The 27,310-nt window shown below is 31.2% G+C and overlaps 2 protein-coding genes across 2 annotated transcripts; one reads left to right on the forward strand and one right to left on the reverse strand.

Annotated features, from left to right (window-relative positions):
- Positions 1-10,452: 10,452 nt before the first annotated feature.
- LOC124540154 (glutamate--cysteine ligase regulatory subunit) lies at positions 10,453-23,832 on the reverse strand. The gene is made up of 6 exons (XM_047117606.1): positions 23,337-23,832; positions 20,126-20,402; positions 14,625-14,768; positions 13,343-13,459; positions 11,698-11,883; positions 10,453-10,759 (listed from the first exon to the last, which is right to left on the reverse strand). Exons 1-6 carry the CDS (start codon positions 23,430-23,432, stop codon positions 10,599-10,601), a joined length of 981 nt encoding a protein of 326 aa, XP_046973562.1. The 5' UTR covers positions 23,433-23,832; the 3' UTR covers positions 10,453-10,598.
- Positions 23,833-24,542: 710 nt separating this feature from the next.
- On the forward strand, positions 24,543-26,994 carry LOC124540046 (transmembrane protein 14C). The gene is made up of 4 exons (XM_047117448.1): positions 24,543-24,750; positions 25,304-25,351; positions 25,938-26,028; positions 26,617-26,994. Exons 1-4 carry the CDS (start codon positions 24,675-24,677, stop codon positions 26,735-26,737), a joined length of 336 nt encoding a protein of 111 aa, XP_046973404.1. The 5' UTR covers positions 24,543-24,674; the 3' UTR covers positions 26,738-26,994.
- Positions 26,995-27,310: the final 316 nt, after the last annotated feature.

A 27,310-nucleotide genomic window follows, 5' to 3' on the forward strand; every position in this document is an offset into this window, starting at 1 on the left:
TAATATATTTAGCTTGCACTGGTGACTGGAAGGCTGGTTCATTTCAGCCCAGAGGATCGGAATTGCGATTCAACGGGGCAATGCTGCTAGCATTCTTGCCACCATTCCACGTGGTCAATATTTATACATAACTATTTTGAATTCGTATTTGTATAAATATAAGCATTTAATGTTATTAAATATTATGTTAATTAAATATATTGTTAAGTTTAACGTTCTATATAACCAAATTCAAAGGTTTTTGAATATTATCAGTAAGTAGTTATAAGTACCCATTTATAAATTGATCTGGTCCTAAGTAAATACACATTCGGTTGTATTTAATAGTGTTATTTACTTTGTGGTAGGGCTTTGTGCGAGCCCGTGTGGGTAACCACCCAACAGATATTCTACCGTCAAACAATTGGATTCAGTATTGTTGTAGTCCGGTTTGAAGGGTGAGCCAGTGTAACTACAGGCACACGGTACTCGTCTTAGTTCCCAAGGTTGGTGGTTCACGGCTCACTCAACCTTCAAACAGGAACACAACAATACTGAGTACTGTTATTTGGCGGTAGAATAACTGATGAGTGGGTGGTACTTACCCAGACGGGCTAGCACAAAGCCCTATCACCAAGTAAACTTAAATATATTGAAACTTCGCGAAGATTCAATATATTTTACGTTTTTAATTCTTTTCAGGTTTGAATACACTTCCTTCGGTTATGATTCACAAATTGTAATCTATATACTTGCGTATATAAGCTCGACTTCAAAGCTTAAACCAAAAGAATTCCTATTAAAAATTCAAACTCACAAGCGTTCCATAAGTAATACACACAATATTACTAAGATGAATGCTCTGGCATCTTATCCTGGTTTCTGAAACATTGAAATAACAACAGCTGTATCCAATAACTAAATTTGATTAAATATTTTATCGCTTTGTATTTTCTGTACGATTGAATTACGTATTGGTTGAATTAATATTATTAGCTGTTAAACCGTATGGCATTAGAATGGTTTTAGATCTATTGAAACGCTAATTATTGATTTAGTACAAGTTTCTCGACTGAAATTTATACCCACAATGTTACAGATAAGATCGTTTTGATTCAGATAAATATTGATAAAGGAATGAACTCAAAATGCTTACGATACTATGAAATTTGTAGTATACTTTTTTGTCAATGATTATAAGGCAATGGTCTCAATTTAAAGTGCAGTAAAGATTAGTTACGTGTATAATCTTCTTATGGTGCAACTTCTGATATATGTATTTTTATTGGGATAAGTATTTTTTACAGTTAGGCATCATAATAACATACCTTGAAGCTTAAAAAAACAGAAAAGAAACAAGAATAATAAATATTTATCGAAACTAGGAGAACACTACATACATTTTTAGTTTTTTCTTATTTTTTTGCTGACTGGCTATCCTACACAATAATATACATATACCTTAAATGTAATCAGTAATAATTATGTGTGCCATTTCTAAGTTCATCAGATGTCTTGGAAATGGTGAAAATTACATTTAAATTTTCACTTAAATTAACACATAAAACAAAGCGCACAACACACACTTAAAAAAACATATTTTATATACTAGTATTTACTATTTAAATTATTTAACGTTAAGTAAACATAATAATTATGATAAATAATCATAAATTATTTTTATGAATTCAATTAATTAAACATTCCAAATTTGACCGACATTAACGTTCCTATTTACCCAGAATATTCAGAACATACATAAAATATTTTACATATTGTAATAATTGAACGCGTTCAAATACCTACCGGTTGTAACGGAATGCAATGGCATTGCGCAGGTCAGTAACCTCGACAATGACAATAATGATCCGTAGCAATTAAAGCGAAAGGACATCACGTCACGAGAAAGCAAGAGTGCGACAATTTCACGGTGACAAACGCACGCGCTGAACTAAAGCTCTGATGCTCGTACGCAAGGTGTACCGTCAGCAGAATCATTTTAATTTTGTTCTTGAAATTCTAGTGATATTTAAACATAAATTCATATATTTTAAGCCATTTATAACTACTTTTAAGAGTTATATTTTATAAGATTGAAGTAAAATTTGCTTTTATGCTAAAATGAAGTTCATTTTTGGTTTGACAGCAACAAGAGCCATTGTAAATTTACGTTATGAAAAAGTTATTATCAGTTTCATTATTATTATCATTTCGTCCGAATTTCAGCCGTTGTGGCCGAAATTTGACCGTCTTTTCCGAAACTTTAAAAGAAAAAGGTTTCGAAGTAAAACTTATTTAGCATCTCAATCTTTAAATCTCGATATAACAAAATTATACCACTGAAACGAAAAAAAATGCTTAAATTCACTTTTAAAGTATGTGAATTAAACACACACACACATACAGTTTTCTGACGAACCACGTCTTAATTACCAGGGAGAATTGACGTCAATTAAATTTTCTATGTGTAGTTTCCAAATAAAGGTAACCTAGCATAGCGAGTTTTAACATGATATATGCATAATTTAATAAACGTTTTTGAATATTCAATGCTCTTTTAAGTACGCAGTTTACAGTTTAGTTCAAATAAATCAATCTACTCTTTTATGAAAATTTAAGTAGTTTTTGGATTGTGGTATTTCTCAAAGGTATATTAATTAAAATTAAATGATAATATGTTTAATAATTATTTCGACTAATTGTTATTGAGATGTTTCTGTGGACTTAACTCACAATCATCGTATCCAAATTTTCAACAAAGATTGACAAGTTTCTTTTACTTTTCAACCGACTTCAAAAAGGAGGAGGTTATCAATTCGTCTGTATTTTTCAATGTTCTTACGTCCCATATGTATTATTGAGCCCCAAACTCAATATTTACCTGAATATTGAACAGGGACAGCCTCTTATTTTCTGAAGACGTAAATGTTACTTAAGAATAAAACCAAATTATACATATTATATAAATAAGTGGCTATGACACTAAAAACCGTGCTTTTTTTTACTCGCTGGAAAAACACATTACGCGCTTCCCCCACGTGATGGAAAGTGGAAGGGGTGTGAAACTCCCCGGAGCCATGGACGCCGAGTGCGCCCAAGTACGCCGGTTTTACCCACTAAAAACCAGCGGTACCCTCTCCTTCGTTCGGCGGGCGTAACGACTAAAGACCGTGGTAAGTGGAGTATCATAAACAAACAATCTGGCAATAGCTGGGATTAATGATTGCAACGCAGAAGAAAAAGAAGTACAGTGCCTAAATTTTACAAAGCTACATATTTCAGGCTTGCTAACGAGTCTGAAAAGTAAGTTAGTTAGAGTTATGGTCTCGAAATATTTTAGATAAAATTCTGGCGCTCCTCGATAAATGACATAAGACAAACTGAAACCACGAGAGGCAATGATATACTTGTAATACCGAGTTTCCATCTTGACCCTCATTTTTACCCCAAGAATGTGTCCATGTTGAAGAGACATATTATTTTTTATTAAAATCCAGCTCGTAATGTTAGTTTTGCCGCTAAGGGAATTTATATCTATTCTATATAGTCCAGTCAATCTAGACATTCGGTGATAAATTTTCAACAGGCCGATAATTGTTAAAATTTTTCAAAAAATATAAAGTAATATGTTAAATTTCTCCACCATTCTGTGTATGGAAAAAGAATAATCAAGGTCAAAGTTAAAAAAAAAGATTTTGGCGATTTTCAGCACAGCGATAAGTTTTATCACGAAAATACCTACATCATCATAAAATTTTCCACATTTGTATCAATACTTTTTTAAAAGCTATATCTGAGACATTACTATTCAAATAGTTGTGAAAATTGTAAACGTCGTACATCTTTCACTAGAGTTCAATATTTGAAGAATTAATTATTTTTAATCATTGTAACTTACACTTAAAATAGAAAACAAATAGGTATAACTTTAAGAATACAAGGTAAAAGGAAATTTGATTGCATTAACTTATTAGTACATTTAAATGAAAGAGTACCTATTTAGTTTTAAGCCAGCTCTTCACCGTACAATCTAAAATTCGGACTATTTCCAACTTTAAATTTTATTATATTTAGATCTTTTAATAAGAATAAAATGAACATGTAGAATTATTTTAATATAAAAAATTACACGTATACGTATCTGTTATGCTGACCGTACACGTGACGGCGAAGCGTGCGCGCAGATCTCGCCGAAATTGTCCCCGCACAATTTCCCGCTTTCAAAACAACTCTCTATTGTGCAACGTTCGATAATTCAATTACCTCATGTTTGTGGATTTTGGAAACAGATGTTTTAAATATTCTTACTGATATTTGGAGTTCTGTTAAAATGGCCCAGTGGCCATTAAATGCCGTGTATTGGTTTTTAGGAGATGATTATGTAATAGAGCATCACTGTATCTGATTTAGTTTCAGTGATTTCAGATGTCATTTTTGATATTCATTTTGAAAAGGTAAGCGAGACGTTTAGACGTAATATGCATTTGTTACATAGTCAAAGTGTTGCCATTTATAGAACTAATGTGCCTGTAAATACATTGTCTCAGTCCCCCTTGATCACAAAAATAAAGAGTATGAAATTTATAAAAAAATTAACCATCTTCAAAACAAAGTAATAAATATACAACTATCTACCTACATTTTCTTACAAGCAATTTACCTATACCTCTGACACGACTGGACCGATTTTAGTGAAACTTAAACTGTTCCCTAAATTTAAGTCACTTAAATTCAAAAATGATAAATTCGATTCGCATTTCAGTTTTCAAAAAAATCGTGAGCAACACGATACAGACATTTGTATCTTTGAACATATACTTGCAAAACTAACCAAGCATAGCCTAAATAGATCAGCATACTCAAATATCATTTAATTCTAACGATGTTACATTCATACATGTCGAATTGAAAACGTCCCTTTTTTAAAGTCAGTGTCAAAAGTACTAGAACATTACTAAAAAAAAGTATTTTTGTAACAGAGTTGTTGGTTATTCTTAAATAATTTATTTACTTTACTTAATACTTTAAGTTTGCACAGGCAGGTCTTAATCCAAGGTCCCACGCGTTGGGTCGTATTGGTGATGGTGGTTTCAAAAATTTTAATATAATTACTAGATTATATACTGTTTAAAGTGTGACGCCCTCCGTGGTCGAGTTTTTTATGGGTACGCCAATCCTAGGTCCTGGGTCCGATTCCCGGCTGAGTCGATGAAGATTATCATTAGTTTTCTATGTTGTCTTGGGTCTGAGTGTTTGTAGTACCGTCTTTACTTCTGATTTTCCATAACACAAGTGCTTTAGCTACTTACATTGGGATCAGAGTAATGTATGTGATGTTGTCTCATATTTATTTATTATTTTTTATTTATTTACTGTTTCAAGCGTCATTAGCAAGAATATTTAATGATAGACAAAGACAATAATATATCGAATCGCGATGTTTCTCCGCCATATACACAAAACATTTTTTGTATTATTAGTAATTCAAGATTTCATAGCGAAAGTTTTGATAAAAATTGTATAGCTTCACAGCTAGTATATTTTTGACAATCGATAAGCAAGTGTACACGTAATGTGTAACGCTTTTATACTGAATAAAGTGTTTTAACTTTATATTTGAGCTACAGTGTTTTGTCACACAGGATGCATTTAATTTAAAAATTGTCGATTATAGAAAATTAAAGCGAAATTATTCCTTGCACCTGATCCAACTCAAACGCAATGAAAGCGATGACAGAATCCACAATTGATATCATAAAAAAAAATTCACCGGAAGCGAAGGGTCGCCACGGAAGGCAATATCCGGTTACCGCTAACCCCTTTTTATTTTATACCATTATAAAGTTATTCGCTTCATTTCGTTGCTACTTGCGGCTTTGGAATATAAATTGAGATTTAATTCATCGTTTGAGGGTGGTCTATAGCTCTGTTGAGGCTTATGCAATTTATTAGTTTTAGATAAGTTATTGGGACATCGGATTTTATGAGTCCTCTATCTGTATGCATACAAACTCTAAAATAATGGGGGATTAAAATTTACAATCACATTAACTTTTATTTCAAATGTCAATATCAATTATCATACTTTTTTAAATACTTAAATAAAAATCCGGCTCGAAGGATCATTTAGTGTAGTTTAAATGCTAGTGAATTAAAGCGTTAAAACGTATATTAGTGCTTTCTTCTCAAGACCTGATAACTTTAAAATGATTAATAATAAATTTCAGGCAGTTATCATTGCAATAACAAAGATCAAAGTGTTGCTATGTTTATTTAAAAAGGTTCAATAGCATAGTAATTCAATAACATATTGTCTAAGTATTTATCTTATATTCTCACTAGCGACCCGCCCTGGCTTCGCACGGGTGCAATGCTGATACTAAATATATTACAGAATTTGTTAATTTACGACATAACTTTAGAAATTTTTAAAGTTATCAGTTTTTCTTTACTATATTGTCCATGTATTATATACTGAATACTTGCACCCGAATCACTCTATCTATTAACAAAAACTGCATCAAAATCCGTTGCATGATTTTAAGATCTAAGCATACATAGTTTTATACTTTGTAATGATAATATAGTGAATTTCGTGATTAATATTTCAGACATTTGTAAATGTTACCCGAGTTTGAACGGCCATCAAACGTTTGGCACCTGCTGTCTTTCGACAAAATTTAATTCCAACGATAAAAAACCACTTTCAAAACGTTGGGCAAAATATTTCCAAATTTATCCGATCAATTAACAATATTTAACAAGCAACCGTTTAAAAAAAAGTGTCTATTTAAAAAACGATTTCTAAGGCATTATTTAAATATATATTTATGTGTGTTGTGTATAAATGAGGGAATGCCCATAATCGCCACGCTGGGCAGGCAGATTGGCGATCGCAAAATGTAGCTTCTCGCAATGGTGACGCTGCCTATTTTGTTGATGGTTATACCGCCATCAGTCGGTCGCCAGAACCTCGTTTGCTGATCGGCACCACTGGCAGGCGAGGTTTTAACGTATAGGACGTCCTCGGGCACGGTGGAGTGACGACTTACGCAAGACGGCTGGCAGGAGCTGGATGCGAGTAGCAATTGGAGATGCAATGTCCAGCAGTGGACGAAAATGGGCTGATTGATTGATATATATTTATAGATTGTTTTTACGACATCGGTAGGCGGACGAAATGGGCTACCTAATAGTAAGTCCTCACAGCCCTCACAATAATACTGAGTAGTTGTTTGGCGGTAGAATATCTGATGAGTAGGTGGACCTACCCAGACGGGCTTGCACAAAGCCCTACCACCAAGTCGAAGTCATATGTTGCTCACTTTGTACTTAAAATAAAAAGTCGCGAATAATTTATTCACAATTTTCTTTTTATTTTTACTGTCACGAGTTGCCAATAGTACTTACGCTAAGTACTTGCCTCATTTAACACTATAAACATGCATTTGCGTTTTTTGCAAATAAAATATATAAAAATCATAGAACTCCTTCAATTTGTCATAGGCCGGCCTTGAATACGGACAAGCAAGTGTACTGTACAGTAACTAAAGGCATAAAGTAAAAATCTTAGCTTCAATTGGCATTGTAAGGAATTGTTAACGTTTCATACATCGGTGGTGGTGACCACATACCATGAGTTATCCGGTCGTTCCATCAGGACATAAACCACCTATCAATATTAATTAAATAAATATACGCAATGCGAAGTGGAGTACCGTCACACTACACCAATTAAAATAAATATCCTGCTTAACAAAAATTATAATAAAAAGAAAAAATGTAATAACAGAACAATATAAAAAAGAATAAATTGTTCGAAATTTGAAAGGTTGTCTCTGCCAAAAATTGGCATTCTCTACTAGCGCACGTATTCAAGAGGACCTCTTATAAACTGGGTTCCTTGAAACAAGAGAGAGAAATCTTACAGACAGACACGGCGATGATGTCAGGCACAATTCATTTTCTCTAACTGTCCTTGCGCGTTCCTGTTCCTTTCGCGTTTGAATTTTCCTAAATTTTATTTAAATTTGAATTCTCCTTTACCAGTTACCATCAGGTGGATTGGAGTCATATGCCTACACAGACCAATAAAGAAAAAACAACAAAACGCGTAGCCAACCCCTTAAAATAAATTACTAAATCTGATTGTGTAACTATACTTACAATGTTAGTACAATAAAATACAAAATCGATTTTCAATCATTTATTTTAACACTGTGTATTTCTATCACACAGAAATATTTCGTGAGTAATAGTCAATTACTAAGTAATTATATTAAGTGTTAAAAGCTGTTTATTTACTTAATGATACAAATAACTCACTTAAAACTAAAATGAGTTAAGTAAGAGATAAGTCCGCAATTTTAATTCAATTCGATCTTAGATTAATGGCTTTTATTTGACAACATATTATGATCAAAAATAAAAAAAAATATACATAAGTGACACTGGTGTAATGCAATTTATTTAAAAATATAAAAAAAAATATTATCAAACATTTTCACAATAAATTTTGCCTTTGCCTTTTCGTCGAAAATAAAAATTAAACATTGACAATTCAAAAGTGTCAATTAGTCAGTATACAATTTGACATATGCCAAAAAAAAGATACCACTAGTAAAAATCAGTACCATTAGGTTTAATAGATAGCGGTAAGAACACACACAATCACATCTTCAAACGCACACAACTGAAAATGTAACGACGAAACAATGACATTATTCTTTTGACAGTTGAAGCTTCTCTATGATTCTTGTCTCTTGATTGGGATGTTCAATTATTATTTATTAAACACGCGAGTAGTTATAAATGCGGTATATTAGTATTTGATATAGACAATACTAATTAACGAAATTTAACTCCATTTTGTTGAATACGTTCTAATTTGAATTGAATCAATAATAACGTGTCAACGTCCTGCTTTAGCATACAATACATTTTATCTTTAGGAATGTAAAAAAAAATCATTAAATCAGTAATCCATTCTTCAATCAAAATATTATCATTCTTCAATTCACTGAAAAAAGTCAAATTTATTAAAATTACAAATTAAAAACAATTCAATGAAGTATCTGAGTCACATTCGAAACACAAAATACAAATAACAATATATAATAAAAGCCATTCTATTTTTAAATTAATAACCTAAAAATAAGTACCTATAAAGACCCTCCAAGTATATAAACGAAATACTCTAAGTACTAAATACATACAAATCGTATAAATACTGTTATTTGTTTAATGATTGCAAAACGACATTCAAAGTTATATAATAAAGTAAATAAATTTAATATACAATAGATTATACCAACATAAGGCGTAAAGTTAAAGAAACCTTAGACACGCATATTCTATGCGATCTATTAATAAATCTGCTATAATTGCACTAAAAATAATTCTCGATGTATATATTTACTTACAATACAGCACTATTCAACTTATATATTTAATTAAAACAGTTTTTTATTATCCACAATACTTTGCTTCCAATCTTCTGATAACTTTGCTAATATTCCCACGAGTCCATAGACAATATCAATTCTATTATTCGATTATTCAAAATTTCAAACAATGACAGCACATTGATTCAGTGACGTAGTTATATATACATGTGTTAATTCCACATGTGATTGGTTTATGCTGAAAATGTAAGCTATTTTTGTGACTGGTTTGTGATTTTTAGCAGTAACAAGTTGCCCACAGATTTAAACAAGTGATATTAAATAAAATCCTATATAAATACCTTTATATCATAATAATAAATTTAAAAGTAATTACCAATTTCGGTGTCCAACAATATCATCCTAAGCGAAATCACCCATTTTCCAACCCATTTTAAATCGGTTATATTATTTTTATTATTGTATATTATGGAAATATTTTTTACGTATATGAATAGAATTAAGTGTAATTATATTTTAAACTTATAATATTCGTCGGATTTGCTTTAGTATAGGAAATGTTTTGCGTGCTTCACTGTGCAAAATAGTTGGACAAATACACTCACTTATAATTGACACTGAGTTATCAAATCAGATTATACGCTGAACTAAAAAAATAGCCCCTATTTGTCCCGTTTACGTGTACAATATTTATCATTGTACTCACAATAATATAATCATAATAATCCAAGCAGAATTTATTATATAATATATAGCAAAATTTAACTAAGTTGAAGCGTGCAATACAATCGTAATATATAATAATAATTAACTAACGAGCTTCGTGAACTCAAATCGATATATCGAATGTTAATAGTTTTTTCACTGGCAACATTCAAAAAATTTCGCGCCATATTTTTAAACATTTTTATGTAACAATAATTAAAAAGGTAGGTAACTTATTCCTGCCACGATGTTTATTTTATGGCAATACAGAAATAACATAAATTTTATGTAGAACTTATACTGATTAATTTTTGTGACTCATTTAAATTTCATGCCATTACGCTTTTATAAAATACGAGATTTTTTTTATTTATTTATATGGCAATACTATAACTATGTCATAATTTGATTAAATAAACGTTTTTAATACAGATATCACGTTTAAATTCAATAATTTATTCATACAACAAATATAAATATTTTTTTAAATTATTTAATAGTGGATTAATTTTATTTATTTTTATTCTGTAGCGTTGCTTTACACACGTAGCCTTTGAGGGCGAGGACGCCTCTGCATTTTATATGCACTTGGTATCTCGCGCACCAGTCTAGATTATTGCACCCGATGCCTGCATCGGAGAGTGTTTTCAGTGCTGCCAGTGACAGGAGATCTGAAACAAAAATAAAATAAAATTATAATAGGCTATTTGACTGGTTTTTAAAATCCACTTTATATTATTTAGTAGAGGTTAAGGAACCCAGTAAAAGTTGATTTTTTTTATTTCTAGTACATATTTGCCGAAAAATATCTTATTAAAAATCCATACTTAAATAACGCGCGAAAACGCTACTTGGACAATATGGCGCTGGAATGGGGTCGGTGACGTCACTTTGCTGTATTTTAATCTGTGGTACATATTGTAGAAAAGCAAGGTTTACAAGAAAGTGACTTCATCATAAGCCCGGCCAATCAGGAGCGTTTTGTGTCACGTGACAACGTTTGAAAAAAATGAATTTATTTATTGATTTCTGAATAAATTAAGTATTATTTTCAACTTTCATTAGTAAATAACCATTTTTAAACTCGTAATATACACTGATTACAATAATTCACAATTTATTTTTCGCATTGTCAAATAGCCTATTTACTAGCGAAACCGCTTCGAACGCGTACAATACTGATACTAAATAGTATATTTAGTTTTGTATACAGAATTTGTTTATTTACGATATCACATTAGTAACTTCGAAAATTATTAGCGTTTCTTTACTATATTGTCCATGTGTTATATACAAAAACCTCCCTCTTGAATCACTCTATCTATTAAGAACTGCATCAAAATCCGTTGCGTAAATTTAAAAAGTAAAGTAAGCGACTTTATTTCATATTATATACATAATGATGAATGAAATTACTAGCCTCCTTTTAATTAATTTGAGTAATTTCTAAACCTTATTAAGTATTAAGTTATGGATATTTTTTCTTAATTTAGCTTTAAAACGTAAGAGCGTGATCTAATTACTCTTTTTAAGCCCTTGAGCTTTCCATCGCTCTATCGATAAGGCGTCTTCAGACAAATCATTTATCTCATTAGCAAGATATCCTTACCAGGTGGGTCCGCGTGTGTCAGTAGTTGGACGTCGTTCGCCCTGCAGAAGGCGTGCAGGGAGGGGGGGACCACACAGCATGAGGCGAGGTTGATTTGCGCGATTGTGGGCTTGACGCGAGCCCAGCCGTGAAGCTTGCGGAGGCAGCCGCCGCCGACGTCAGCTACGCCCAGTTGCTGTACCCGACCTGGAAACAAAACATATTTATTTATTTAAAATACTTTATTGACCAACAACATAATTTGTGACAAAAGGCGGACTTAATGCCTGAAGGCATTCTCTACCAGTCAACCTTTAGGCCAAACAGAAAATCATGAAAGCGGTAACAATAAATACGATAGTAATAATAATAAAACAAGAACATAGATAAAATATTATATATATGCATAAGGATACACATTTATAATTATAAATACATATATGATATAAAACACAGCGTAGTGAGAAAAAAACGGAGAAACTTAAGAGAGGTTTTTAATAAGATGATCCTGTAAACGACGATTGAAAAATGCCTTAGTAGGAGCCTTTCTAATTTCCACCGGAAGTTTATTCCATAATCTGACAGCTTGGACAGAGAAAGCGTTAGTTACGAAACCAGAGAAGTGACGAGGAAAAGAGAGAAGGAGAGAATCAGTAGAGCGTAGCTGTCGATCGTGATTGTCAGAGAGAAATTTGAATTTATCCTTTTATTTATTGTATACAACCTTAGTAGCATTCTTTGATAATTTATACATCTACAATCAAAGCTGAGATCTGGTTGAAAAAATAGTAGCAAACTCTTGGCCGCAAGTACAGTCGGAGTAAGAAAAGGTTCATCACTACATAATCTGCTTTACCGATCGAGAATATATGACACTGACAGACATATTTTGACAATTCAGTAGATGATATCATATCCAATTTACATTTTTTATGGCGTTAATTACGCCATTAAACATTTCATGTTGGTATAAAACTAGAAAAAAAAGCTGGATCGATATAATAGAAAAAATAACAAACGCTGAACAACTAAAACTGTACATTTGTCACGATCACTTTTTAATTATAAAAGTACAATTTTTTTACGGAGTTTTTCCAGATCGCAATCCGTGCTACTTTCACTATTGTTCCCTTAACATTACTTAAGCCAAACCAAGGAACCCGAAAAGGCTGTCATTCTTTCGTTCTATACCATAAACCAGCGGTCGGCAACCCGCGGCCCGTGAATGTTTTGTAAAAAAGTTGACAAATATTTTAAACATACAAAAAATAGCATCTCAAACGCAATCTCAGACATCACACTAAAATTTGTGTAAAGTCAGTTTCCTATTTAGGTCGTTTGTAGTTTTCATTTCTTTATTTTCCTTTTATTTTTCTATGCTCAAACATATAAACATAATGTAAGTATTATGTGTACAAATTAAACTCTGTATCATTTAACAATTTTCAATAGTATTTTTCTTTTATCTATGGAATATGACTAATTAACACTTATTGTGCGTAGGTTTATTGGGCTTTTAAGGTTAATATCATGACTGCGGCCCGCCTATACTTTATTTTGTCACCGTGTGGCCCTTGCCTACCAAAAGGTTGCCGACCGCTGCCATAAACAATGGATGGCTTAGACAAACAGATGAATAAAATTATTCGTTACATATTGCACGTACCGTCTTTTACGTAATCTTCGAGTACCGCCCATAATACTTTGATACCGGGGAGTATTGCTTCGCACTTCCTTGCATCCGCTTCGCTGTCTGCCTCTATTTCTGTACTAGAGACGCGACCTAGAACAATAAAAAAGTAGTTTCAAAAGCAAAATAATATTAACTCTTAACAGGCTATTTGACTTTGGTTAAGGAACCCAGTAAAAGTTGATTTTTTTATTTCTAGTACATATTTGCCGAAAATATAATATTAAAAATTCCATATTTAAATAACGCGCAAAAACGATACTTGGACAATATGGCGCTGCAATGCATTGTAAATAACCAATAACCAACTGCATTCGTTAGTAAATAACCATTTTTAAACTCTTAATATACACTGATTACAATAATTCACGATATATTTTTCGTCTTGTCAAATAACCTATTATATTATTGGCCTCCATGGCAGGAGCGCTGGTTCGTTTTAGCCCAGAGCTATAAATGTGAAAGTAACTCTCTGTCTGTCTGTCGCTCTTTCACAACCAAACACCTGAACGGAATTTGATGAAATTTGGTATAAAGCAAACTGTAACTCCAAGAAAGGGCATTGAATCTACTTTTTTTTGCCTGACATATAACAACCCAACACCCAAAGCCGTGGGTGACTAATAGTGAAGTATATACAGTTTACTAGCGAGCGACTTTTAAGCCTAAGTCCTAAAACAATAAAAAAGTAGTGTGATAATAGCTCTGTATGTATGTCTGTCACCCTTTCATGACAAAATTCTTGAACCGAATTTGATAAAATTTGGTATAAAGCAAACCTGATCTCCGAGTAAGAAGGACATAGGTTACTTTTTGCCTGACACGTGACAACCAACACCCTAAATCGCGAGCAAAGCCCCGGGCGACTAATAGTAAAGTATATACACTTTGCTATCGAGCGGAATCAACGTCAGAAATAATAGATTATCATATCATAATAGCCTCAAATTAAATATTCGAGTGTTTGGATTCGCTTATGATCGAACGGTTGTACTAATTATAATAATCAATAAGCGTTTAATACTTTAAGAAATATAAGAATAGGCGATTTTAAGGTATTACCAAGAGGGAAAGCGGCATTTAAAATAACCTTTCTTTTAAAGAAAACAAACTTATTTCGATTTCGCAGGATAATACTCATGTCAGATATTCATCAGCCTAAGACTCATAAGCATTCTATTCATTAAACTACCTTGGTCATACGAAATGGTATTTGATAGAGTAGTAGTACTAATCAGTGTGAAAGTTAAATACTTACCAACATTACTACCCAAAGAAATGGGGGATGCTTTTGTAAATGTGCTCTTTGTGTTCTCATCCCTGGTCTCGACACGGGTTGGTACATCAGGATTGTATGCTAATATTACGTTCTCTATGTGTTCCGTATGTAGTGCAGTGAATACTGAAAAAATACATTTACAATATTTATTATACTAGTTAAAATATGTAGGCATATCGATAAGATAGATACCAGATCTGGCCAGCTGATGGTTTGTGGTCATCTCCGCCTACATGCACAAACCAAGTGAGAAGGGAACATAAATACAATTATAAAAAAACTAATAAAAAAACGGTTGGACTTTTTTATCTATGCTAATGACAGAATATTCATTATAAAGAAACTTTTTTCTTCCAATAAAAACATACTTGATTTATTTTAATCAATTGAAAATTTATACGAAACTTTTATACACTAAAAGATACAATCATGCATTTAATTAATGTACAGCTAAAAGTTATAAAATATACTCTTCTTAAAAATCGGACCGAATGCATCAATACCTTGATGTGATACATAAAAAAAACACGCAATTGTCAAAAAGGCGCAAGCTTCTTTTGGCGCGAAATTTGAATTATCTATTATATTACAGGATATTTTTCGTTGTATTATTATTTACGTATTTCTAGAACAATCGAATTTCAATGGTACAACTCACAGCCAATGTACAGAAAAAATAATAAAATACAGTGTAAACTCTATATAACGACACTGAACGGACTGTGCATTTTATGGCGTTATAAAGAGTGGTCGTTAAATGAAGAGAAGAAAAATCAGAATTCGAAAAATTTATTTTATTCTATTGTTAGTAGTTATGTACAAAAAGTAAACATATCTTATTTGAACGCTATTGCGTATACTCTGTTATTTTTGTCTGACGCCTTTTGCTGCACCAGTAATTTTGTTGTATATTTTTAATTATTTTATTTATATCTAATATAAAGGAAGTAATTTTCCAATAATTTAGCTGCTTTCAGAACTTCTGTAACGGTCGGTGGAGGCTCAAGCTCATCCTTCTCATCGTCTTCATCTCTTTATTCTTGAACCTCAGTTTTTCTCACTGAATCCAAAATTTCTATGTCTGTGTGTGAAGCCGTTATAATCAGTCAGTTGTCTACTTCGATGTAGGTTTGAAAATTTACCGTATTTCCTGCCATGTTGACCTGCTGAATCCACTCAGTTAATGGAAGGTCGTCGTCGCTATCAAACTCAAGTTCTGTTTCCACCTCATCAATCGTAGAATACATATGATAAAGTTGTAATCCATGACTCCTACTTATTAGGCATGGTCACAGTCTACACGAGCAAGCAATCTCAATTTGTAAACAAATGAACGAATTTCTTAGAAAGTTGCTAATGCGTGATGCCGACATTCGAGTTTATTGAGGGCTAGAATAATAAAGCGACAAAAGAACCTACACAGATGCGCAGTTTTTTCTAATTTTAGCAACTTAAAAGGTACTTTTTATTTCTCAATTTTTGTCGTTATTGAGAGTGGGTGTGATGCTATGTAGAGTGTATCATTGTATGGAATACAAGCTAAACCAACTAAAACCAATTGATTTCGACGCTTTAGAGAGTTTGCCGTTAAATCGAGTGACGTTACATGGAGTTTACACTGTATACTCTTCTTAACATTCGGACCGAATGCATCAATACCTTGATGTGATACATAAAAAAAAAACGCGCAATTGACAAAATGGCGGAAGCTTTTTTTTGGCGCGAAATTTAAATTATATATTATATTACAGGATATTTTTATGTTAACATATCTCCTTTTATCTATTCTCTATATCTATCTTATTATCTATCTCTATTTATCACGATTCCATGATAAATATCATCGATGAAGGACGAAGTTGTTATCGGAACTTATAGGAATAGAACAGTACTGCGTTATAAATACAGATATGTTAACAAATAACTGTTTATGTATTTATCAGAGCTGTTTGAAAATTGTACGGAATTCATACACTTTAGATTTGTTATTTGAATCCTCATATATCTTATCAATCGACCATCAAGACTGTATAACAAGATGTATGATAAGATCATTAGTTCCGCGTATGTAAGCGCCGTTAATTTGATACTATTTACCGATCCGACTTTTCTCGGCACCATAAGAATCTCTATAAAACTTTTATTAAATAACAAACATATAAAGTCATATAGTTTCATCACAATCAATTGTGATGAAACTATATGACTTTAAGTAGTAAACTATAGTAAGTAGAAGAACTATATGAGAAGAAGTCATATTCTTCTCAAAAGAAGCAAAAATTAAAAACATACCAATATAGGTGTACATTATTCGATTCGAATAGGTCAAACGGGTTATGAAATCGTATACAAATTGGCAACATTCCGAAATTGGACGATTTATAATGATAAATTCGTACGAAATCAAATTTCGTCTATTTCATAAGTCACCAAAAAATGAATTAATGTAATCATGAGATAATTACAAATGTCTCAAATATTATCAGCTCGTCAATTAGCTTGGATGACGTTCACCTGACCTGTATGTTTAATAAATGACCCACAATGACTTCATGCGACCACTCCTGCATGTGACCCTGTACACAATATCAAAATTCACGATCCTAAAGTATAACTTCAAGAATTTGGTTTTCCTATTCACTAGGATTTACTTGGTGGTAGGGCTTTGTGCAAGCCCATCTGTACCCACTCACCAGTAATTCTACCGCCAAAAAACAGTACTCAGTATTGTTGTGTTCCGGTTTGAAGGGTGAGTGAGCAAGTGTAACTACAGACACGAGGGATATAACATCTTAGTTCCCAAGGTTGGTGGCACATTGACGATGTAAGGAATAGTTAATATTTCTTACAGCGTCATTGTCTATGGGTGATGGTGACCACTTACCATCAGGTGGCCCATATACTCGTCCGCCAACCTATACCATAAAAAAAAACTAGGAACCTCCGCGTTTCCAATAAATTACAACGCAAACACAAACACACACATTTATTTATATTGATAATTGATTACTTATCACCCTGACTTCGCACAACGTGAAACGTTAGTCACATGCGTGTATCGCGAAGATGTTCATCATCAAAAGTCATTTTATTTTATTTTTAGCGTGACAGTCATACTTGTAACGTGAATAATCAAAATTTAAAGCTGGTGAAACTACGAAGCAAGTGCGAGTAGAAATCTCCCTGTGGAGACTAATATCGACAAAAATATCTTCTATTGTACAGTAGCCACATGAAACGTCTTTTTTATTCTGTATTTTAATATCTGTCATTATAGTGTCAAAGATACCTTTAGATAGGGTCGAAAAAACCCTAAAAATCGCCATAATCTCTCAACAAAGTCTATTTAAAAAAATCGTTTTGGTTTTACACAATTATATCTGATTTATTATGAAGTATTTACATGTAAAATCACACTCCCTATATAAAAGTATGTATATATATATATATATATATATATATATATATATATATATATATATATTAAATATATATTTCAACTACATTATGTATGTAAGATATACTGCAATAATGCATGTAAAATGTTACATGTACAAACATATATCCTTACAGTAATCTTTGTATAAAATTACTGCATTTTTATACAGAATATATATATTCATTTGTATCATAATAGTATGTCATATTCGAATAAACACAATGACATAGAGAAACAAGCGTGTTATTAATAGAAGCCCTCATTATGAATAACGTTATCAATCATTATCAGCAAACCTCGTTCGAACTGAATCTTACATCTTGTATATCTTTATACGTAATTAACTACATCGTAAGGTAAATTACTATTAGACGTTTGAATCTCATTGCTTGTTCAATGTTTCAAATAGAAACGGCAATCTGAATATGATTGGTTGATGAGATGCAAAACTGTAGACGAAAATGCAAATTTACATTCTGATTGGCTGGCGAGATCCAAAACTTTTGCCAAAAATTCTAACTAAAATCCGATTGGTTGGTGATATCCTAAACTTTTGACAAAAAATCTAATTTAGAATCTGATTGGCTGGCGAGATTTAAGACTAGACAAAAATGCAATCGGATTGGTGGACTACTTCCAAAACTGACATAAAGTCATTTTTTTATGAATTTGTTTGAGGATCTACGTTCTCGCGAAGAACGGCAACAACCGTTACACTATGTTGTATAGATTGTCCCTAAGTCAATATTATTACATGAACAAGAAACAACAATGTTCCAAGAAAAGCAGACTTGCTTCTCATTTTCCGCATTTCTAAAAAGGCGTAAATTACTTCATTTAAATGAATCTTATGTCATTTTTGAATTGTCGTATTACTGTATTACATTAAATTTGAAAACAGCTGTAATGTTTAAAAGACTCTACTCAAACTGTAAGTTAAATTGACTAACATTTTATTGTCAAAAATAGAAAAAATCTAAAGCCTATTTATTTTACCATAGGAAAAAATACAAAAAAATTCAAATTTGACACCAACTAAAATAAAATTCAAATTTATAAACTACCGCTTGTTATTATCTATGGTATTTATTATGAACAAGTGGGTTTTGGGCAAAACTTCGCGTTTATTAAAATATATTTTAGGAATTTCGAAACATATAACGCACTCGCGACATTTATCGCCATAAATATGAAACTTTTTACTATATTTACTTTAATTTTGTTCAGGCTTTTTATATTTTCTCATATAAAGCTCTCTAACGTGCCAGTAAGATCCGCTATAGATAAGTATATACTTATTCGATTCGTGAAAAAATGGCGTACTCCCGCGAACATGCTTTAGTAACTTTGAAAATAAAATTACATTGGACATTGTATATGGAATTGAATTATACACCATAAATATAGTTTCATTAATAAAGAAGTGTTCGTAGTGCATAATCAATACTAATATTATATTTATATTAACTCTGTTTGTTTCTGTGTTACTATTTCACGGCCAAACTAATGAACCAAGTTCTAGGAAAATTTATATAAAGCTAGCTTGACCTCCATGGACACCGTTAACTTTTTTTTGCTTTCTCGCTCGAAAAACGCATTACACGATGGAAGGTGGGGTGGTGTGTGAGACTTCCGGTTCCCTGGACACCGAGTACGCCCAGGTCCAACTGGTTTACCCACTAAAAAACCAGCGGTACCCTTTCTGTCTTTCGACGGGCGCCACGAGATCGCTTACGCATGCTACCTTGAACCCCTGACCGGCCGAGTTTGTCAACTAATTTAGCAGACGGACGTATATCTAAACTCCTTCTTTTGGAATTGGGTATAGTTTATCTGTTTTGAATTGTATCCTAAGTAACCATATTACTACAAGCTGTTTTGAATATATAGAAACAAAAAGGTGCTACATAATCGAGTCCATTAATTACACGGCAATAAACAAGATTCGCATTAAAATCCTTGAAGGTATATAAAAACAAGATGTATTCTAATACAGCAATATTTCCATATTTAAAAATTGTTGTATTTTTATTTCACTAACCATTTTCCATGCATTCCGTTAACGCGGTTGTACTGTCTTCATTTATAAATATTTTGACACCAATCTTTAGATTCTTCCTTTCCTCCTCCGCCATTTTGTTGTGTACGTCATCATGGGGCCTTGTTATGTTAACGAGCGCCTCTTTAGTGTTCTTCGATGTGGATACAACCATATAATCTGAAGCCTGAGAGGAATCAGCATGCGCTGTGCCATTTTGAACGGGATAACCGTTCTTGTTACCCCATTCTGACAACGTTAGTTTGATGCTCTCTGATAACTGAAAAAAAATACCGCTAATTAAAAAAATGACAAATTATTTAAAAGAGTAGTTAGTAGTGTCGAGTAAATAATGCAGATTAAATATAAATATGCGCATGTTATTCGTAAATGTCGACAGTATAGAATTAGTAACATTCTACTAATTCAATATTGTGCATAGTTAAATATTCCGTAAAAGTCTCATAGGTACTTGGCAAAGGCGCGAACGTCTTTTCGTATGAATTAACGTAGGATTTGATAGCTTTTTAAAATAAATATCTGTAATTAAAATCTTCCTATTCCACCTTATTTTGCAGTCAGTCAATTTTGTTTTTCACTTGTTACGATCTAATAAATTTATAACGTGGTCAACATCCAAATAATTATTAAAAATTCGATATATAAAAAAATCCAATCTTTGTTTTTTTTAATAAAAATTCAATATTTTTATCTTAATCTGTTAGCATACAAATCAATTTTGCTATACCGTTTTGCCTATATGATAGACAGATGACTCATGTACTTGAGTTTGTAATTAATTTAATCTCGTTCTTATCAAACGATAACATTATGACGTCATAAATATGGCAACCGAAAGTAATTTCATTCGATCAGTACAACTTAAAAAAATATATAAATCTTAATCAATAACAATAATTCGCGATGTATTATTATCTATTCTAGTTATTTATGAAATGGAAAAACTAATTGTAATGTAATTTGTTAAACATATATGCAGATATATGATTTTTAAAATAATATAGTTAATTTTATTATTAAAGTTATTAATTTCGGGATATTTACCATGAACTATGTCTCGTGAACAAGACATTCGTAGATAATGTCGAAAAATCGAGCTCCACCGAACAATAAATACAAAACATGGTAAATATCTAACCGAAATTACTAACTTTAATAATATATGCAGATATTAAAAAAATCTAAGTAACTTTGATGAAAACATTTCTTACACGCCAGTATCAACTACCTTAGAAGTGTTATGTAAACATTAACGTTACCTTCGCACTTCCTATTACGAGTCTTAAAACATTATGAGAATTTACATAGTTGAATACAATATTAATCAACTAAAGTTTAAGTGAAATCCCATCTAAGGCATTATATAAAAGAAAATATATTTGTAGATTTTTCTAATGATATCGGTAGGAGGACGAAATGGGCCACCTGATAGCAAGTGGTCCTCACCACCCATAGACAATGGCGCTGTAAGAAACATTAACCATTCCTTTCATCACCAATGCGCCACTAACCTTGGGAACTAAGGTGTTATGTCCCTTGTGCCTGTACACTATATACCAAGTACTGTTGTTTGTGGGTTAAATTTCTGTTGAGGGGGTGGTACCTACCCAGACAGGCTTCCCTAAGCCCTTCCACCAAGTATGAAGGGTGAGTGAGTGTAACTACAGGAACAATCACCATAACATATCAGTTCCCAAGATTGGTGGCTCCTATGTGAACAATGGTTAAATTTATATACATAGCTACTAGTGGACAGTGGTGACCATCAAGTCAGTAACACCAATAACTCCTACAGATAGTCCCCCCTAGGACCAATTTCGAACTCCACTTAAATAAGTAAAATAGGCAATTAAAACCCCTTACGTTTTAATTGCCTATTTGACTATGCAAGAAAAATTAAAAAAAGGCTAAGGTATAATTATTTTTCCAATAAAATATAATTATTACACATAAGCAATGATATGTGGTTTCAACAATATGACATTAAAGTTAATATTGTAAATAGTTACAATAGTACATTATTTAATCACATAACATAGTGACATCATTCTAATGCCTTATTGCTTGCATACTTAGCATGAGTTTTGCATTTTAGCACAGTGGAACATGACAATGTAAAAATGAAACTAGTTTTTTTTTTTTTTAAGTCAATATTGTATATGGTTTTTTGTGAACAAGGATAAACACCATTGAGCTTTATGAAAGACATAAGTTATTTGAAACAATAGTTATTAGAAATGTATAAGAAAATTCATAAATAAATGGTTTAATATTTTTTAAATAAATTAGATATGTTAATGTGTAGGTACAGGCTGAAAAATGTTACATTTAAGATAGAATAAACTACTACATTATTAATAAAAATATATTAGAACTTTTATCTAATATTTAAATAATAATATTATAAAATTCACAAAATTAAAAACTAGTTTATTTTCTTTTTTTTAGATACTTATTAATTAAATCATTGTTTCATTAATGAAGTTAGATTATTGAAAGGGTTCCATTAATATTTTATACACATTATGATTAAGTATTATGCAGCACAATTCAGACTTATAACAGGTTTAATGATAGTTATAAAAATATATTGTTATAAAAAACAAAAATAATTGATTGAATAGTTTCAAAATTAATAACAAAACATTATTGTTGAATTGTATTTGGAATTTAGAACACTTGTCAAGGCCAGATATCAATAATAAAAAACTCAATGTTACTTAACAACTGTAGTGTATTGAATCAAATGTTTGAATAAGTTTGCGTAATTTTAAATAATATTAGAACAATTTAATACCAGCAAAATATATAGCTAGGCATCTCTTTTACAAATATACTAAAAGCTCTTTCAACCAAGAATATGTCTGTTAGATTATAAAGAAGTTATTGTTATATCATATAAAATTAGAAACATAACTTTTTAAAAACAAACAAAATAATTTTGGAGTAATATAATAATCTGAATTCAAACATTTTTGAAACAATATCTATTTTTATTATTATAATCAATTAAAGCAAAAGATTGTAAAGATTAGTATCTGACCTATGTACAAAGTACTTAGCTGTAGGCAATCAAATCACTGCCATTAAAAAATTAAGAAAAATATACATAACCATCTAATCTGATAAACAGAGATAAACATGCCATTAATTTGATTTACGACAATAAAATTTAATGAAATACGAAACTAACCTCCTCGGTCACATTTTGTCCAGCTTTTTTCTTGATATCAATAAGGTTTAACACATTTCCTGTATTTATTGTCACTTTTGAGGCACTTTTCAACATCGTGGCTTATTTCGTTTATTATTTTATTTTAGTCAAGGTTACCGGTAATTAAGTTATTCTACTAAAAATATACGTCTCAATTTTAATCAATCGCTATACAGCGTTTACGCGCTACCAGTAATGATGACAAACTGAATCGTACAGCCTTGAGCAATGAAACTCATACTTTTAGTTTAAATATCATATCAGCTGCGTGAAAAAAGGCATGACGAACTATTGTTAATGATGACGAAATGCTACTGTCCACATTACACAGCCTACATTATTGAGTACTAATCTTATCTATGACGTTAACAGTTAAAGGTTCTAATAATTGAAGTGGTTTGGTGCAACTCTAAATTAAAAAAGTTTGGAGATGTAATGTAAATAACATAAAATTTATCTTTGAACTTCAAAACTTATTTGATTGATCTGTCAATGTCATGTAACAATATGTTAATAGGAAATCCGAAATACCAATTCTTACGCTAATCCTAGACATTTGTGAAAATCTTTACTAATAAAGTTATATTAATATCTATCCTACATTGAATAGAACAAACTAGTGCAGTAATTTAAGCTTACTAACAGCTTAAATTGCCTTGTAGTAACTTAGACAACAAGAAAAAGAAATTCTATATATCGAAAAAAAATAACAAATCTTGACGATGGTGTGGAAGCAATATATATTTTTAATTAATCAAAATATTTCTTAATAAATTGTATGATTTTATTGGTTAAACCAATTTTGAGTGGAGATTATTAAAAGTTTAAAAAATATAATTCGTATGTAAATTTGAAAAACCCGACCCTATCTTTAAATTTCAAGCATTGTAATTGATCAAAGTAAATATTGGAATGTGAGTATAAAATAATCGGACCCATTATAATAAACTCAGAAACTACATTTTAGAGTTTTAAATAATATTCTGGCACCAACTTTGGTACTAGGTAAGATCTAAACGATACTTTATTTTTATAGTTATTAAGAAGTGTTAGAAATTTATAATGTGTTATATTTTGGTTAATAGTAAGTGATCAATAATTAAGATACAAAATCTTTTTTGAACATTGATGGATATTTTTTGAATTAATTATAATTTTATGATCTGGCAGTTTATTTTGCTGTCAAATTGTCAATCGTGAATTGTCATATGTCAATGATAATTGATTGTGTAGTGGAATAAGGAATTCGATCGTTTTGTTTCTTCGTTCTATTTTATATAATTATAAATATTTTTTATTTCGTTTTTATAAATTAAAATGGGTCTAGACATTATAGGTTTCGCTTATGCAGCTACCGTTGCCGCCGGTGGCGTTATGGGATATGCGAAAGCAGGTTATTACTTTCAATACTATTAAAGTTGAAAAAAAGTACTTGAACTTCGTGAAGATTAACTTTCGCAATAATTTTATTATTATAACATTAAAGTATATTTTAAAAAATAAAACAACTCTCTTTAGGTTTTTTAATATTATTGAACTAAATTATTTTTTCAAAGATTAGATAAAATTAAACATTTTTTTTCGCACGACTATTGTTCGAGAATTTTCTGCGGCTCCACCTATTAATATTTTTTGAAGTTTAAATAAGGTTATAAATAGCAACTTAGTATTTTAGCGAATTATTTTCCAGCCATTATATAATAAAGTGGTTTATACAATGAACTATTTCACCTTGGTTCACTATTTGGAAACTGACTATAATATGTCTTAACTAGTCATTAACAAAGTTATGCATGTTATAGAAATTTTGTTTCCCTTTATTAACAAGTGAAGTCAAAGTCCAAGCAGTAAAATTTAAATTATTGAAACACAGGCAGTTTGTGGTTAATGAATATAAAATATAATTTGATGTTCTGTCAATTAAAATGTTTTCTTATGTTTTTCAGGATCTATACCGTCACTCGGGGCTGGGCTTATTTTTGGATCTATTTTAGGTAAGGGAGCGACTAAATAAATGTAATCCATCAAATATAAAACCTTATATTTCAGTTTGTGTTTAGTGTTGACAGAAATAAACAGACCTGCATGTCTTGGATGAATATCTGCTACTTATGTATCTACAAAATAGTATTCGAGATAGATTTACTGTTAATAACTTTACTTGATGTTCAATATTTTTCTTTTTTGGCATGATTATATATTATATGTATATAATCTGCAATACAGCTGTGTAAATAAAATGTACTTATTTAGGATTGGAATTGTCACCCTACATATAAAATTAGGATTTGTGTGTACTGGATACTGCTACCCATATACCCCACAGATCCTTCCCTAATTTCCTCTGTGTCTTCTGCATACTGTCATTAAATGTCATTAGAGAACTAAAAGCTTAAAACTTAGAATTGAACGGTATTGAACTATCAATATGTCTTTTATCTTTTATAAGAAAATCCGAGCTTTCTTTAATTTGACAGATTAAAGAAAGTCACAGAGTGTAAAATAATAATTTAAGTTAATTTTGATTATGACGCATTAAGTGCCATTAAAGTAGTTGAACAATTATAATTCTTTTTAAAGGTGTGGGTGCTTATCAGCTTAGCCAGGATCCTTCAAATTACACTCTGATGTTGGGGACGACTACATCTCTAGGAGGTCTCATGGGCTATAGGTAAGACTTAGAATGTTTTATAGTATAATCATTACTTGTCAAGTACTTTGATTATTGTCTTTACTTTTTAGGATGATATAACCAAAGTATCACTGAATGAAGTTGGTATAATATTGGTATAATAAAAATCAATTCAATAGGCTATTTGTCTGGTTTTTAAAATCCATTTTGTAATTTTTAGTAGAGGAACCCAGTAAAAGTCCATTTTTTTATTCCTGGTACATATTTGGCGAAAAATATCATATTAAAAATTCCATGTTTCGATAGCCCGCGCTATTTGGACACTTTGGCGCTGCAATGGGGTCAGTGACGTGACTTACCTGTATTTTAATCTGTGGTTCATATACTTGTATAAATTAAGTATTATTATCAACTTTCGTTGAGCAGGAAGGTTTTATGTCATGTGACGAACATTAAAAAAAAAAAATTTATTATCAATTTTATGATGTGGATGAACTACTATTCAATTCAAAAAGTCTTGTAGAACCTCACTTGAATAATGTACATTTAAAATGCACAACCCCAAATTTTGTCAGTTCAGTCAGTAGACAATAGAATGTAATACTTAATGATATAACTATCTTGCAGGTATTATAACAGCAGAAAGTTCATGCCAGCAGGTCTCATGTTCGTCTTATCAGTGGGAATGTTTGCGAAGCTGCTAGTTAAAAATGTCACCGCCTCTCCAATGGCGGTGAAGTCTAATTAAAATTTAGTGCTCAAGTAAAAGTGTTTAGTGTATCGAATGTTTTAATTGAAAAAGCGCAAAAGTTTTCCCGCCAACACTATCTAATTTTTTCTACTCAAGTAATAGTAACATATTTATGGTTGAAATTCAATCAGCCTAGTTTTTTTTTTGGTAATACATCTTGAGCCTTCTTATGTTACCGTACTATGTGTTAAGTTGCATTTTAACTATGATACGTAAATGAGTCAAGTCATGATATTCATATTATATAAGTTTGACAGTGACGTTTTCTCTGTGTGATTTAAGAAAAGAAAAAAATTATTTCACAAATCATATTAATGTATCGTTGTTCCTTTGTTTTTATATTTGTTATTTTGAATGTGTAATAAAATTGGTGTCGGAATTGTTATATTTAAGTTATCCTTATTGTGGGCAATAAAACAAAGTTTTTATTTCTTTGTGTATATTTTTTTCTTAAAATTTAGACAATTTAGGAAAAACGAAGTTGTTTATACATAAATAATTGACATATAATAAATAGTTATTAAAAGGCAAGTGATGTCAAAGTTGGAAGTAAATGGTTTATTCCTATTA

The sequence above is a fragment of the Vanessa cardui genome, chromosome 24 (assembly GCF_905220365.1).
Source record: "Vanessa cardui chromosome 24, ilVanCard2.1, whole genome shotgun sequence".
Lineage (NCBI taxonomy): Eukaryota > Metazoa > Arthropoda > Insecta > Lepidoptera > Nymphalidae > Vanessa > Vanessa cardui.